We start from the raw sequence: 14,998 nt of genomic DNA on the forward strand, positions 1-14,998 counted from the left end.
CTGCTTGTTCTCCTGACTGTTCTGCTTGTTCTCCTGCCTGTTCTGCTTGTTCTTCTGCTTGTTCTGCTTGTTCCCCTGACTGTGCTGCTTGTTCTCCTGGCTGTTCTGCTTGTTCTCCTGGCTTTTCTGCTTGTTCTCCTGGCTGTTCTGCTTGTTCTCCTGACTGTTCTGCTTGTTCTCCTGACTGTTATGCTTGTTCTTCTGGTTGTTCTCCTGGCTGTTCTGCTTGTTCTTCTGCTTGTTCTCCTGACTGTTCTGCTTGTTCTTCTGCTTGTTCTCCTGGCTGTTCTGCTTGTTCTCCTGACTGTTCTGCTTGTTCTCCTGGCTGTTCTGCTTGTTCTCCTGCCTGTTCTGCTTGTTCTTCTGCTTGTTCTCCTGGTTGTTCTGCTTGTTCTCCTGACATTTCAGCTTGTTCTCCCGGCTGTTCTGCTTGTTCTCCTGACTGTTCTGCCTGTTCTTCTGCTTGTTCTCCTGGTTGTTCTGCTTATTCTCCTGACTGTTCTGCTTGTTCTCCTGGCTGTTCTGCTTGTTTTCCTGACTGTTCTGCTTGTTCTCCTGGCTGTTCTGCTTGTTCTCCTGGCTGTTCTGCTTGTTCTCCCGACTGTTCTGCTTGTTCTCCCGGCTGTTCTGCTTGTTTTCCTGACTGTTCTGCCTGTTCTGGCTGTTCTGCTTGTTCTTCTGCTTGTTCTCCTGACTGTTCTGCTTGTTCTCCTGCCTGTTCTGCTTGTTCTCCTGCCTGTTCTGCTTGTTCTCCTGACTGTTCTGCTTGTTCTCCTGACTGTTCTGCTTGTTCTTCTGCTTGTTCTCCTGACTGTTCTGCTTGTTCTCCTGCCTGTTCTGCTTGTTCTTCTGCTTGTTCTGCTTGTTCCCCTGACTGTGCTGCTTGTTCTCCTGGCTGTTCTGCTTGTTCTCCTGGCTTTTCTGCTTGTTCTCCTGGCTGTTCTGCTTGTTCTCCTGACTGTTCTGCTTGTTCTCCTGACTGTTATGCTTGTTCTTCTGGTTGTTCTCCTGGCTGTTCTGCTTGTTCTTCTGCTTGTTCTCCTGACTGTTCTGCCTGTTCTGGCTGTTCTGCCTGTTCTTCTGCTTGTTCTCCTGGTTGTTCTGCTTGTTCTTCTGCTTGTTCTCCTGGTTGTTCTGCTTGTTCTCCTGACATTTCAGCTTGTTCTCCCGGCTGTTCTGCTTGTTCTCCTGACTGTTCTGCCTGTTCTTCTGCTTGTTCTCCTGGTTGTTCTGCTTATTCTCCTGACTGTTCTGCTTGTTCTCCTGGCTGTTCTGCTTGTTTTCCTGACTGTTCTGCTTGTTCTCCTGGCTGTTCTGCTTGTTCTCCTGGCTGTTCTGCTTGTTCTCCCGACTGTTCTGCTTGTTCTCCCGGCTGTTCTGCTTGTTTTCCTGACTGTTCTGCCTGTTCTGGCTGTTCTGCTTGTTCTTCTGCTTGTTCTCCTGACTGTTCTGCTTGTTCTCCTGCCTGTTCTGCTTGTTCTCCTGGCTGTTCTGCTTGTTCTCCTGACTGTTCTGCTTGTTCTCCTGACTGTTCTGCTTGTTCTTCTGCTTGTTCTCCTGACTGTTCTGCTTGTTCTCCTGCCTGTTCTGCTTGTTCTTCTGCTTGTTCTGCTTGTTCCCCTGACTGTGCTGCTTGTTCTCCTGGCTGTTCTGCTTGTTCTCCTGGCTTTTCTGCTTGTTCTCCTGGCTGTTCTGCTTGTTCTCCTGACTGTTCTGCTTGTTCTCCTGACTGTTATGCTTGTTCTTCTGGTTGTTCTCCTGGCTGTTCTGCTTGTTCTTCTGCTTGTTCTCCTGACTGTTCTGCCTGTTCTGGCTGTTCTGCCTGTTCTTCTGCTTGTTCTCCTGGTTGTTCTGCTTATTCTCCTGACTGTTCTGCTTGTTCTTCTGCTTGTTCTCCTGGCTGTTCTGCTTGTTCTCCTGACTGTTTTGGTAGTTCTCCTGGCTGTTCTGCTTGTTCTTCTGCTTGTTCTCCTGACTGTTCTGCTAGTTCTTCTGCTTGTTCTCCTGGCTGTTCTTCTTGTTCTCCTGACTGTTCTGCTTGTACTCCTGACATTTCAGCTTGTTCTCCCGGCTTTTCTGCTTGTTCTCCTGACTGTTCTGCCTGTTCTGGCTGTTCTGCTTGTTCTCCTGGCTGTTCTGCTTGTTCTCCTGACTGTTGTGCTTGTTCTCCTGGCTGTTCTGCTTGTTCTCCTGACTGTTCTGCTTGTTCTCCTGACTGTTATGCTTGTTCTTCTGGTTGTTCTCCTGGCTGTTCTGCTTGTTCGCCTGGCTGTTCTGCTTGTCCTCCTGGTTTTTCTGCTTGTTCTCCTGACATTTCAGCTTGTTCTCCCGGCTGTTCTGCTTGTTCTTCTGCTTGTTCTCCTGACATTTCAGCTTGTTCTCCCGGCTGTTCTGCTTGTTCTCCTGACTGTTCTGCTTGTTCTTCTGCTTGTTCTCCTGACTGTTCTGCTTGTTCTCCTGGCTGTTCTGCTTGTTCTCCTGGCTGTTCTGCTTGTTCTCCCGACTGTTCTGCTTGTTCTCCCGGCTGTTCTGCTTGTTTTCCTGACTGTTCTGCCTGTTCTGGCTGTTCTGCTCGTTCTTCTGCTTGTTCTCCTGACTGTTCTGCTTGTTCTCCTGCCTGTTCTGCTTGTTCTTCTGCTTGTTCTCCTGGCTGTTCTGCTTGTTCTCCTGACTGTTCTGCTTGTTCTCCTGACTGTTCTGCTTGTTCTTCTGCTTGTTCTCCTGACTGTTCTGCTTGTTCTCCTGACTGTTCTGCTTGTTCTTCTGCTTGTTCTCCAGGTTTTTCTGCTTGTTCTCCTGACTGTTCTGCTAGTTCTTCTGCTTGTTCTCCTGGCTGTTCTGCTTGTTCTCCTGGCTGTTCTGCTTGTTCCCCTGACTGTGCTGCTTGTTCTCCTGGCTGTTCTGCTTGTTCTCCTGGCTTTTCTGCTTGTTCTCCTGGCTGTTCTGCTTGTTCTCCTGACTGTTCTGCTTGTTCTCCTGACTGTTATGCTTGTTCTTCTGGTTGTTCTCCTGGCTGTTCTGCTTGTTCTTCTGCTTGTTCTCCTGACTGTTCTGCTTGTTCTTCTGCTTGTTCTCCTGGCTGTTCTGCTTGTTCTCCTGACTGTTCTGCTTGTTCTCCTGGCTGTTCTGCTTGTTCTCCTGCCTGTTCTGCTTGTTCTTCTGCTTGTTCTCCTGGTTGTTCTGCTTGTTCTCCTGACATTTCAGCTTGTTCTCCCGGCTGTTCTGCTTGTTCTCCTGACTGTTCTGCCTGTTCTGGCTGTTCTTCTGCTTGTTCTCCTGGTTGTTCTGCTTATTCTCCTGACTGTTCTGCTTGTTCTCCTGGCTGTTCTGCTTGTTCTCCTGACTGTTTTGGTAGTTCTCCTGGCTGTTCTGCTTGTTCTTCTGCTTGTTCTCCTGACTGTTCTGCTTGTTCTCCTGACTGTTATGCTTGTTCTTCTGGTTGTTCTCCTGGCTGTTCTGCTTGTTCCCCTGGCTGTTCTGCTTGTTCTCCTGGCTGTTCTGCTTGTTCTCCTGGCTTTTCTGCTTGTTCTCCTGGCTGTTCTGCTTGTTCTCCTGACGGTTCTGCTTGTTCTCCTGACGGTTCTGCTTGTTCTCCTGACGGTTCTGCTTGTTCTCCCGACCTTTTCTGCTTGTTCTCCTGACTGTTCTGCTTGTTCTCCTGGCTGTTCTGCTTGTTCTCCTGGCTGTTCTGCTTGTTCTCCTGACTGTTGTGCTTGTTCTCCTGGCTGTTCTGCTTGTTCTCCTGACTGTTCTGCTTGTTCTCCTGGCTGTTCTGCTTGTTCTCCTGACTGTTCTGCTTGTTCTTCTGCTTGTTCTCCTGGCTGTTCTGCTTGTTCTCCTGACTGTTTTGGTAGTTCTCCTGGCTGTTCTGCTTGTTCTTCTGCTTGTTCTCCTGACTGTTCTGCTAGTTCTTCTGCTTGTTCTCCTGGCTGTTCTGCTTGTTCTCCTGACTGTTTTGGTAGTTCTCCTGGCTGTTCTGCTTGTTCTTCTGCTTGTTCTCCTGACTGTTCTGCTAGTTCTTCTGCTTGTTCTCCTGGCTGTTCTTCTTGTTCTCCTGACTGTTCTGCTTGTACTCCTGACATTTCAGCTTGTTCTCCCGGCTGTTCTGCTTGTTCTCCTGACTGTTCTGCCTGTTCTGGCTGTTCTGCTTGTTCTCCTGGCTGTTCTGCTTGTTCTCCTGACTGTTGTGCTTGTTCTCCTGGCTGTTCTGCTTGTTCTCCTGACTGTTCTGCTTGTTCTCCTGACTGTTATGCTTGTTCTTCTGGTTGTTCTCCTGGCTGTTCTGCTTGTTCGCCTGGCTGTTCTGCTTGTCCTCCTGGTTGTTCTGCTTGTTCTCCTGACATTTCAGCTTGTTCCCCCGGCTGTTCTGCTTGTTCTTCTGCTTGTTCTCCTGACATTTCAGCTTGTTCTCCCGGCTGTTCTGCTTGTTCTCCTGACTGTTCTGCTTGTTCTTCTGCTTGTTCTCCTGACTGTTCTGCTTGTTCTCCTGGCTGTTCTGCTTGTTCTCCTGGCTGTTCTGCTTGTTCCCCTGGCTGTTCTGCTTGTTCTCCTGGCTGTTCTGCTTGTTCTCCTGGCTTTTCTGCTTGTTCTCCTGGCTGTTCTGCTTGTTCTCCTGACGGTTCTGCTTGTTCTCCTGACGGTTCTGCTTGTTCTCCCGACCTTTTCTGCTTGTTCTCCTGACTGTTCTGCTTGTTCTCCTGACTGTTCTGCTTGTTCTCCTGGCTGTTCTGCTTGTTCTCCTGACTGTTCTGCTTGTTCTTCTGCTTGTTCTCCTGGCTGTTCTGCTTGTTCTCCTGACTGTTTTGGTAGTTCTCCTGGCTGTTCTGCTTGTTCTCCTGACTGTTCTGCTAGTTCTTCTGCTTGTTCTCCTGGCTGTTCTTCTTGTTCTCCTGACTGTTCTGCTTGTACTCCTGACATTTCAGCTTGTTCTCCCGGCTGTTCTGCTTGTTCTCCTGACTGTTCTGCCTGTTCTGGCTGTTCTGCTTGTTCTCCTGGCTGTTCTGCTTGTTCTCCTGACTGTTGTGCTTGTTCTCCTGGCTGTTCTGCTTGTTCTCCTGACTGTTCTGCTTGTTCTCCTGACTGTTATGCTTGTTCTTCTGGTTGTTCTCCTGGCTGTTCTGCTTGGTCGCCTGGCTGTTCTGCTTATCCTCCTGGTTGTTCTGCTTGTTCTCCTGACATTTCAGATTGTTCTCCCGGCTGTTCTGCTTGTTCTTCTGCTTGTTCTCCTGACATTTCAGCTTGTTCTCCCGGCTGTTCTGCTTGTTCTCCTGACTGTTCTGCTTGTTCTTCTGCTTGTTCTCCTGACTGTTCTGCTTGTTCTCCTGGCTGTTCTGCTTGTTCTCCTGGCTGTTCTGCTTGTTCCCCTGGCTGTTCTGCTTGTTCTCCTGGCTGTTCTGCTTGTTCTCCTGGCTTTTCTGCTTGTTCTCCTGGCTGTTCTGCTTATTCTCCTGACTGTTCTGCTTGTTCTCCTGGCTGTTCTGCTTGTTCTCCTGACTGTTTTGGTAGTTCTCCTGGCTGTTCTGCTTGTTCTTCTGCTTGTTCTCCTGACTGTTCTGCTAGTTCTTCTGCTTGTTCTCCTGGCTGTTCTTCTTGTTCTCCTGACTGTTCTGCTTGTACTCCTGACATTTCAGCTTGTTCTCCCGGCTGTTCTGCTTGTTCTCCTGACTGTTCTGCCTGTTCTGGCTGTTCTGCTTGTTCTCCTGGCTGTTCTGCTTGTTCTCCTGACTGTTGTGCTTGTTCTCCTGACTGTTATGCTTGTTCTTCTGGTTGTTCTCCTGGCTGTTCTGCTTGTTCGCCTGGCTGTTCTGCTTGTCCTCCTGGTTGTTCTGCTTGTTCTCCTGACATTTCAGCTTGTTCTCCCGGCTGTTCTGCTTGTTCTTCTGCTTGTTCTCCTGACATTTCAGCTTGTTCTCCCGGCTGTTCTGCTTGTTCTCCTGACTGTTCTGCTTGTTCTCCTGACTGTTCTGCTTGTTCTCCTGGCTTTTCTGCTTGTTCTTCTGCTTGTTCTCCTGACTGTTGTGCTTGTTCTCCTGGCTGTTCTGCTTGTTCTCCTGACTGTTCTGCTTGTTCTCCTGACTGTTATGCTTGTTCTTCTGGTTGTTCTCCTGGCTGTTCTGCTTGTTCGCCTGGCTGTTCTGCTTGTCCTCCTGGTTGTTCTGCTTGTTCTCCTGACATTTCAGCTTGTTCCCCCGGCTGTTCTGCTTGTTCTTCTGCTTGTTCTCCTGACATTTCAGCTTGTTCTCCCGGCTGTTCTGCTTGTTCTCCTGACTGTTCTGCTTGTTCTTCTGCTTGTTCTCCTGACTGTTCTGCTTGTTCTCCTGGCTGTTCTGCTTGTTCTCCTGGCTGTTCTGCTTGTTCCCCTGGCTGTTCTGCTTGTTCTCCTGGCTGTTCTGCTTGTTCTCCTGGCTTTTCTGCTTGTTCTCCTGGCTGTTCTGCTTGTTCTCCTGACGGTTCTGCTTGTTCTCCTGACGGTTCTGCTTGTTCTCCCGACCTTTTCTGCTTGTTCTCCTGACTGTTCTGCTTGTTCTCCTGACTGTTCTGCTTGTTCTCCTGGCTGTTCTGCTTGTTCTCCTGACTGTTCTGCTTGTTCTTCTGCTTGTTCTCCTGGCTGTTCTGCTTGTTCTCCTGACTGTTTTGGTAGTTCTCCTGGCTGTTCTGCTTGTTCTTCTGCTTGTTCTCCTGACTGTTCTGCTAGTTCTTCTGCTTGTTCTCCTGGCTGTTCTTCTTGTTCTCCTGACTGTTCTGCTTGTACTCCTGACATTTCAGCTTGTTCTCCCGGCTGTTCTGCTTGTTCTCCTGACTGTTCTGCCTGTTCTGGCTGTTCTGCTTGTTCTCCTGGCTGTTCTGCTTGTTCTCCTGACTGTTGTGCTTGTTCTCCTGGCTGTTCTGCTTGTTCTCCTGACTGTTCTGCTTGTTCTCCTGACTGTTATGCTTGTTCTTCTGGTTGTTCTCCTGGCTGTTCTGCTTGGTCGCCTGGCTGTTCTGCTTATCCTCCTGGTTGTTCTGCTTGTTCTCCTGACATTTCAGCTTGTTCTCCCGGCTGTTCTGCTTGTTCTTCTGCTTGTTCTCCTGACATTTCAGCTTGTTCTCCCGGCTGTTCTGCTTGTTCTCCTGACTGTTCTGCTTGTTCTTCTGCTTGTTCTCCTGACTGTTCTGCTTGTTCTCCTGGCTGTTCTGCTTGTTCTCCTGGCTGTTCTGCTTGTTCCCCTGGCTGTTCTGCTTGTTCTCCTGGCTGTTCTGCTTGTTCTCCTGGCTTTTCTGCTTGTTCTCCTGGCTGTTCTGCTTATTCTCCTGACTGTTCTGCTTGTTCTCCTGGCTGTTCTGCTTGTTCTCCTGACTGTTTTGGTAGTTCTCCTGGCTGTTCTGCTTGTTCTTCTGCTTGTTCTCCTGACTGTTCTGCTAGTTCTTCTGCTTGTTCTCCTGGCTGTTCTTCTTGTTCTCCTGACTGTTCTGCTTGTACTCCTGACATTTCAGCTTGTTCTCCCGGCTGTTCTGCTTGTTCTCCTGACTGTTCTGCCTGTTCTGGCTGTTCTGCTTGTTCTCCTGGCTGTTCTGCTTGTTCTCCTGACTGTTGTGCTTGTTCTCCTGACTGTTCTGCTTGTTCTCCTGACTGTTATGCTTGTTCTTCTGGTTGTTCTCCTGGCTGTTCTGCTTGTTCGCCTGGCTGTTCTGCTTGTCCTCCTGGTTGTTCTGCTTGTTCTCCTGACATTTCAGCTTGTTCTCCCGGCTGTTCTGCTTGTTCTTCTGCTTGTTCTCCTGACATTTCAGCTTGTTCTCCCGGCTGTTCTGCTTGTTCTCCTGACTGTTCTGCTTGTTCTCCTGACTGTTCTGCTTGTTCTCCTGGCTGTTCTGCTTGTTCTCCTGGCTGTTCTGCTTGTTCCCCTGACTTCTGCTTGTTTTCCTGGCTGTTCTGCTTGTTCTCCTGGCTTTTCTGCTTGTTCTCCTGGCTGTTCTGCTTGTTCTCCTGACTGTTCTGCTTGTTCTTCTGGCTGTTCTGCTTGTTCTCCTGACCTTTTCTGCTTGTTCTCCTGACTGTTCTGCTTGTTCTCCTGACTGTTCTGCTTGTTCTCCTGACTGTTCTGCTTGTTCTCCTGACTGTTCTGCTTGTTCTCCTGGCTGTTCTGCTTGTTCTCCTGACTGTTCTGCTTGTTCTTCTGCTTGTTCTCCTGGCTGTTCTGCTTGTTCTCCTGACTGTTTTGGTAGTTCTCCTGGCTGTTCTGCTTGTTCTTCTGCTTGTTCTCCTGACTGTTCTGCTAGTTCTTCTGCTTGTTCTCCTGGCTGTTCTTCTTGTTCTCCTGACTGTTCTGCTTGTACTTCTGCTTGTTCTCCTGACTGTTCTGCTAGTTCTTCTGCTTGTTCTCCTGGCTGTTCTGCTTGTTCTCCTGACTGTTCTGCCTGTTCTGGCTGTTCTGCTTGTTCTCCTGGCTGTTCTGCTTGTTCTCCTGACTGTTGTGCTTGTTCTCCTGGCTGTTGTGCTTGTTCTCCTGACTGTTCTGCTTGTTCTCCTGACTGTTATGCTTGTTCTTCTGGTTGTTCTCCTGGCTGTTCTGCTTGGTCGCCTGGCTGTTCTGCTTGTCCTCCTGGTTGTTCTGCTTGTTCTCCTGACATTTCAGCTTGTTCTCCCGGCTGTTCTGCTTGTTCTTCTGCTTGTTCTCCTGACATTTCAGCTTGTTCTCCCGGCTGTTCTGCTTGTTCTCCTGACTGTTCTGCTTGTTCTCCTGGCTGTTCTGCTTGTTCTCCTGGCTGTTCTGCTTGTTCCCCTGACTTCTGCTTGTTTTCCTGGCTGTTCTGCTTGTTCTCCTGGCTTTTCTGCTTGTTCTCCTGGCTGTTCTGCTTGTTCTCCTGACTGTTCTGCTTGTTCTTCTGGCTGTTCTGCTTGTTCTCCCGACCTTTTCTGCTTGTTCTCCTGACTGTTCTGCTTGTTCTCCTGACTGTTCTGCTTGTTCTCCTGACTGTTCTGCTTGTTCTCCTGACTGTTCTGCTTGTTCTCCTGGCTGTTCTGCTTGTTCTCCTGACTGTTCTGCTTGTTCTTCTGCTTGTTCTCCTGGCTGTTCTGCTTGTTCTCCTGACTGTTTTGGTAGTTCTCCTGGCTGTTCTGCTTGTTCTTCTGCTTGTTCTCCTGACTGTTCTGCTAGTTCTTCTGCTTGTTCTCCTGGCTGTTCTTCTTGTTCTCCTGACTGTTCTGCTTGTACTTCTGCTTGTTCTCCTGACTGTTCTGCTAGTTCTTCTGCTTGTTCTCCTGGCTGTTCTGCTTGTTCTCCTGCCTGTTCTGCTTGTTCTTCTGCTTGTTCTGCTTGTTCCCCTGACTGTGCTGCTTGTTCTCCTGGCTGTTCTGCTTGTTCTCCTGGCTTTTCTGCTTGTTCTCCTGGCTGTTCTGCTTGTTCTCCTGACTGTTCTGCCTGTTCTGGCTGTTCTGCTTGTTCTCCTGGCTGTTCTGCTTGTTCTCCTGACTGTTGTGCTTGTTCTCCTGGCTGTTCTGCTTGTTCTCCTGACTGTTCTGCTTGTTCTCCTGACTGTTCTGCTTGTTCTTCTGCTTGTTCTCCTGACTGTTCTGCTTGTTCTCCTGCCTGTTCTGCTTGTTCTTCTGCTTGTTCTGCTTGTTCCCCTGACTGTGCTGCTTGTTCTCCTGGCTGTGCTGCTTGTTCTCCTGGCTTTTCTGCTTGTTCTCCTGGCTGTTCTGCTTGTTCTCCTGACTGTTCTGCTTGTTCTCCTGACTGTTATGCTTGTTCTTCTGGTTGTTCTCCTGGCTGTTCTGCTTGTTCTCCTGACTGTTCTGCTTGTTCTCCTGACTGTTATGCTTGTTCTTCTGGTTGTTCTCCTGGCTGTTCTGCTTGTTCTTCTGCTTGTTCTCCTGACTGTTCTGCTTGTTCTTCTGCTTGTTCTCCTGGCTGTTCTGCTTGTTCTCCTGACTGTTCTGCTTGTTCTCCTGGCTGTTCTGCTTGTTCTCCTGCCTGTTCTGCTTGTTCTTCTGCTTGTTCTCCTGGTTGTTCTGCTTGTTCTCCTGACATTTCAGCTTGTTCTCCCGGCTGTTCTGCTTGTTCTCCTGACTGTTCTGCCTGTTCTGGCTGTTCTGCCTGTTCTTCTGCTTGTTCTCCTGGTTGTTCTGCTGATTCTCCTGACTGTTCTGCTTGTTCTCCTGGCTGTTCTGCTTGTTCTCCTGACTGTTTTGGTAGTTCTCCTGGCTGTTCTGCTTGTTCTTCTGCTTGTTCTCCTGACTGTTCTGCTAGTTCTTCTGCTTGTTCTCCTGGCTGTTCTTCTTGTTCTCCTGACTGTTCTGCTTGTACTCCTGACATTTCAGCTTGTTCTCCCGGCTGTTCTGCTTGTTCTCCTGACTGTTATGCTTGTTCTTCTGGTTGTTCTCCTGGCTGTTCTGCTTGTTCGCCTGGCTGTTCTGCTTGTCCTCCTGGTTGTTCTGCTTGTTCTCCTGACATTTCAGCTTGTTCTCCCGGCTGTTCTGCTTGTTCTCCTGACATTTCAGCTTGTTCTCCCGGCTGTTCTGCTTGTTCTCCTGACTGTTCTGCTTGTTCTTCTGCTTGTTTTCCTGACTGTTCTGCTTGTTCTCCTGGCTGTTCTGCTTGTTCTCCTGGCTGTTCTGCTTGTTCCCCTGACTGTTCTGCTTGTTCTCCTGGCTGTTCTGCTTGTTCTCCTGGCTTTTCTGCTTGTTCTCCTGGCTGTTCTGCTTGTTCTCCTGACTGTTCTGCTTGTTCTTCTGGCTGTTCTGCTTGTTCTCCCGACCTTTTCTGCTTGTTCTCCTGACTGTTCTGCTTGTTCTCCTGACTGTTCTGCTTGTTCTCCTGACTGTTCTGCTTGTTCTCCTGACTGTTCTGCTTGTTCTCCTGGCTGTTCTGCTTGTTTTCCTGACTGTTCTGCTTGTTCTCCTGGCTGTTCTGCTTGTTCTCCTGGCTGTTCTGCTTGTTCTCCCGACTGTTCTGCTTGTTCTCCCGGCTGTTCTGCTTGTTTTCCTGACTGTTCTGCCTGTTCTGGCTGTTCTGCTTGTTCTTCTGCTTGTTCTCCTGACTGTTCTGATTGTTCTCCTGCCTGTTCTGCTTGTTCTCCTGGCTGTTCTGCTTGTTCTCCTGACTGTTCTGCTTGTTCTCCTGACTGTTCTGCTTGTTCTTCTGCTTGTTCTCCTGACTGTTCTGCTTGTTCTCCTGCCTGTTCTGCTTGTTCTTCTGCTTGTTCTCCTGGCTGTTCTGCTTGTTCTCCTGACTGTTCTGCTTGTTCTCCTGACTGTTATGCTTGTTCTTCTGGTTGTTCTCCTGGCTGTTCTGCTTGTTCTTCTGCTTGTTCTCCTGACTGTTCTGCTTGTTCTTCTGCTTGTTCTCCTGGCTGTTCTGCTTGTTCTCCTGACTGTTCTGCTTGTTCTCCTGGCTGTTCTGCTTGTTCTCCTGCCTGTTCTGCTTGTTCTTCTGCTTGTTCTCCTGGTTGTTCTGCTTGTTCTCCTGACATTTCAGCTTGTTCTCCCGGCTGTTCTGCTTGTTCTCCTGACTGTTCTGCCTGTTCTGGCTGTTCTGCCTGTTCTTCTGCTTGTTCTCCTGGTTGTTCTGCTTATTCTCCTGACTGTTCTGCTTGTTCTCCTGGCTGTTCTGCTTGTTCTCCTGACTGTTTTGGTAGTTCTCCTGGCTGTTCTGCTTGTTCTTCTGCTTGTTCTCCTGACTGTTCTGCTAGTTCTTCTGCTTGTTCTCCTGGCTGTTCTTCTTGTTCTCCTGACTGTTCTGCTTGTACTCCTGACATTTCAGCTTGTTCTCCCGGCTGTTCTGCTTGTTCTCCTGACTGTTATGCTTGTTCTTCTGGTTGTTCTCCTGGCTGTTCTGCTTGTTCGCCTGGCTGTTCTGCTTGTCCTCCTGGTTGTTCTGCTTGTTCTCCTGACATTTCAGCTTGTTCTCCCGGCTGTTCTGCTTGTTCTCCTGACATTTCAGCTTGTTCTCCCGGCTGTTCTGCTTGTTCTCCTGACTGTTCTGCTTGTTCTTCTGCTTGTTCTCCTGACTGTTCTGCTTGTTCTCCTGGCTGTTCTGCTTGTTCTCCTGGCTGTTCTGCTTGTTCCCCTGACTGTTCTGCTTGTTCTCCTGGCTGTTCTGCTTGTTCTCCTGGCTTTTCTGCTTGTTCTCCTGGCTGTTCTGCTTGTTCTCCTGACTGTTCTGCTTGTTCTTCTGGCTGTTCTGCTTGTTCTCCCGACCTTTTCTGCTTGTTCTCCTGACTGTTCTGCTTGTTCTCCTGACTGTTCTGCTTGTTCTCCTGACTGTTCTGCTTGTTCTCCTGGCTGTTCTGCTTGTTTTCCTGACTGTTCTGCTTGTTCTCCTGGCTGTTCTGCTTGTTCTCCTGGCTGTTCTGCTTGTTCTCCCGACTGTTCTGCTTGTTCTCCCGGCTGTTCTGCTTGTTTTCCTGACTGTTCTGCCTGTTCTGGCTGTTCTGCTTGTTCTTCTGCTTGTTCTCCTGACTGTTCTGATTGTTCTCCTGCCTGTTCTGCTTGTTCTTCTGCTTGTTCTCCTGGCTGTTCTGCTTGTTCTCCTGACTGTTCTGCTTGTTCTCCTGACTGTTCTGCTTGTTCTTCTGCTTGTTCTCCTGACTGTTCTGCTTGTTCTCCTGCCTGTTCTGCTTGTTCTTCTGCTTGTTCTCCAGGTTTTTCTGCTTGTTCTCCTGACTGTTCTGCTAGTTCTTCTGCTTGTTCTCCTGGCTGTTCTGCTTGTTCTCCTGGCTGTGCTGCTTGTTCCCCTGGCTGTGCTGCTTGTTCTCCTGGCTGTTCTGCTTGTTCTCCTGGCTTTTCTGCTTGTTCTCCTGGCTGTTCTGCTTGTTCTCCTGACTGTTCTGCTTGTTCTCCTGACTGTTATGCTTGTTCTTCTGGTTGTTCTCCTGGCTGTTCTGCTTGTTCTTCTGCTTGTTCTCCTGACTGTTCTGCTTGTTCTTCTGCTTGTTCTCCTGGCTGTTCTGCTTGTTCTCCTGACTGTTCTGCTTGTTCTCCTGGCTGTTCTGCTTGTTCTCCTGCCTGTTCTGCTTGTTCTTCTGCTTGTTCTCCTGGTTGTTCTGCTTGTTCTCCTGACATTTCAGCTTGTTCTCCCGGCTGTTCTGCTTGTTCTCCTGACTGTTCTGCCTGTTCCGGCTGTTCTGCTTGTTCTTCTGCTTGTTCTCCTGGTTGTTCTGCTTATTCTCCTGACTGTTCTGCTTGTTCTCCTGGCTGTTCTGCTTGTTTTCCTGACTGTTCTGCTTGTTCTCCTGGCTGTTCTGCTTGTTCTCCTGGCTGTTCTGCTTGTTCTCCCGACTGTTCTGCTTGTTCTCCCGGCTGTTCTGCTTGTTTTCCTGACTGTTCTGCCTGTTCTGGCTGTTCTGCTTGTTCTTCTGCTTGTTCTCCTGACTGTTCTGCTTGTTCTCCTGCCTGTTCTGCTTGTTCTCCTGGCTGTTCTGCTTGTTCTCCTGACTGTTCTGCTTGTTCTCCTGACTGTTCTGCTTGTTCTTCTGCTTGTTCTCCTGACTGTTCTGCTTGTTCTCCTGACTGTTCTGCTTGTTCTCCAGGCTGTTCTGCTTGTTCTCCAGGCTGTTCTGCTTGTTCTCCTGACTGTTCTGCTTGTTCTCCTGACTGTTCTGCTTGTTCTTCTGCTTGTTCTCCTGGCTGTTCTGCTTGTTCTCCTGGCTGTTCTGCTTGTTTTCCTGACTGTTCTGCTTGTTCTCCTGGCTGTTCTGCTTGTTCTCCTGGCTGTTCTGCTTGTTCTCCCGACTGTTCTGCTTGTTCTCCCGGCTGTTCTGCTTGTTTTCCTGACTGTTCTGCCTGTTCTGGCTGTTCTGCTTGTTCTTCTGCTTGTTCTCCTGACTGTTCTGCTTGTTCTCCTGCCTGTTCTGCTTGTTCTCCTGGCTGTTCTGCTTGTTCTCCTGACTGTTCTGCTTGTTCTCCTGACTGTTCTGCTTGTTCTTCTGCTTGTTCTCCTGACTGTTCTGCTTGTTCTCCTGACTGTTCTGCTTGTTCTCCAGGCTGTTCTGCTTGTTCTCCTGACTGTTCTGCTTGTTCTCCTGACTGTTCTGCTTGTTCTCCTGGCTGTTCTGCTTGTTCTCCTGGCTGTTCTGCTTGTTCTCCTGGCTGTTCTGCTTGTTCTCCTGGCCGTTCTTCTGCTTGCTCTCCTGGCTGTTCTTGTTCTGATTGTCCTCCTGGATGAAGAACCAGCAGGACTCACCACGTTCTTGTAGATGAAGTAGAGGACCATGTTGGTGAGTCGGCTGCAGCACCAGTGTCCATGGACAAGCAGCAGCTTCCTGAGATGCTGGAACCTGGAAATGGCGAAGTCGCTGGACATGACGGCCTGTGGACGGACAGAGACGTTACTATGGGGACTCGGTGGTCCTCATGGTTGTCGGGTCTAAGTGAAGGACCTCGAGGAAACAAACTAGTTTCAACACCTTTACCTGCATTCCCTCCTGACCGGATATTCCGATGCCCACATCGGCCACCTGGATCATGCTCACATCATTGGCTCCATCACCTGCAGAGACACACATCTGTTTGTCAGAAGGACGGCGTTGTCAGAGACGATGTCCTTTAGGAGCGTCCACCTCACCCACAGCCAGCGTCATGACACCCAGCTGGTCCCGAATCAGGCGAACCACCTGGCTCTTCTGCAGTGGCGTGGCGCGGCAGCAGATCACCGCTCTGCACCGGCAGCTCACATACAGGAAAGCGCTCTTCAGGTCTTCCTGCAGAGCCAAGTCCAGCGTCCGGCCGTTGATGACCAGGATGAAGCCGCCTCCCGGAGACGAGTCTGCACCTGAAGTTTCCCCAACATGCTGAACCTCATCCATCAGTTCCTCCAGGAGAGCCGCACACGCCTCCTGGAGGGGAAACCATCACGTTATGTGACCTAATTCCTCCTCAAGGCTGGAGACTTGAACTGGTTAAATGTGGGTTCTGATGAATTTTAACCTTTCTGTGATCAATCTCAGTCAGTTGGTAAATCTACCTACAAGGCCTCATCTCAAAAAGTCAAATAAATCTACGCTGATTGATTTAACCCTGACA

At 49.3% G+C, this 14,998-nt stretch overlaps 1 protein-coding gene across 1 annotated transcript in view; it reads right to left on the minus strand.

The window, feature by feature from the left end:
* atp10d (ATPase phospholipid transporting 10D) overlaps positions 1-14,998 on the minus strand; it is a gene marked incomplete at its 5' end in the record, with an annotated part of 93,406 nt that overhangs the window by 18,368 nt on the left and 60,040 nt on the right. The window contains 3 exon segments of the mRNA XM_079262006.1: positions 14,160-14,285; positions 14,389-14,465; positions 14,541-14,811. Of these exon segments, the coding sequence (XP_079118132.1) occupies positions 14,160-14,285; positions 14,389-14,465; positions 14,541-14,811 (474 nt within the window).

Source organism: Telmatherina bonti, assembly GCF_933228915.1.
Source record: "Telmatherina bonti genome assembly, chromosome: 22".
In the NCBI taxonomy this organism is placed as follows: Eukaryota; Metazoa; Chordata; class Actinopteri; order Atheriniformes; family Telmatherinidae; genus Telmatherina; species Telmatherina bonti.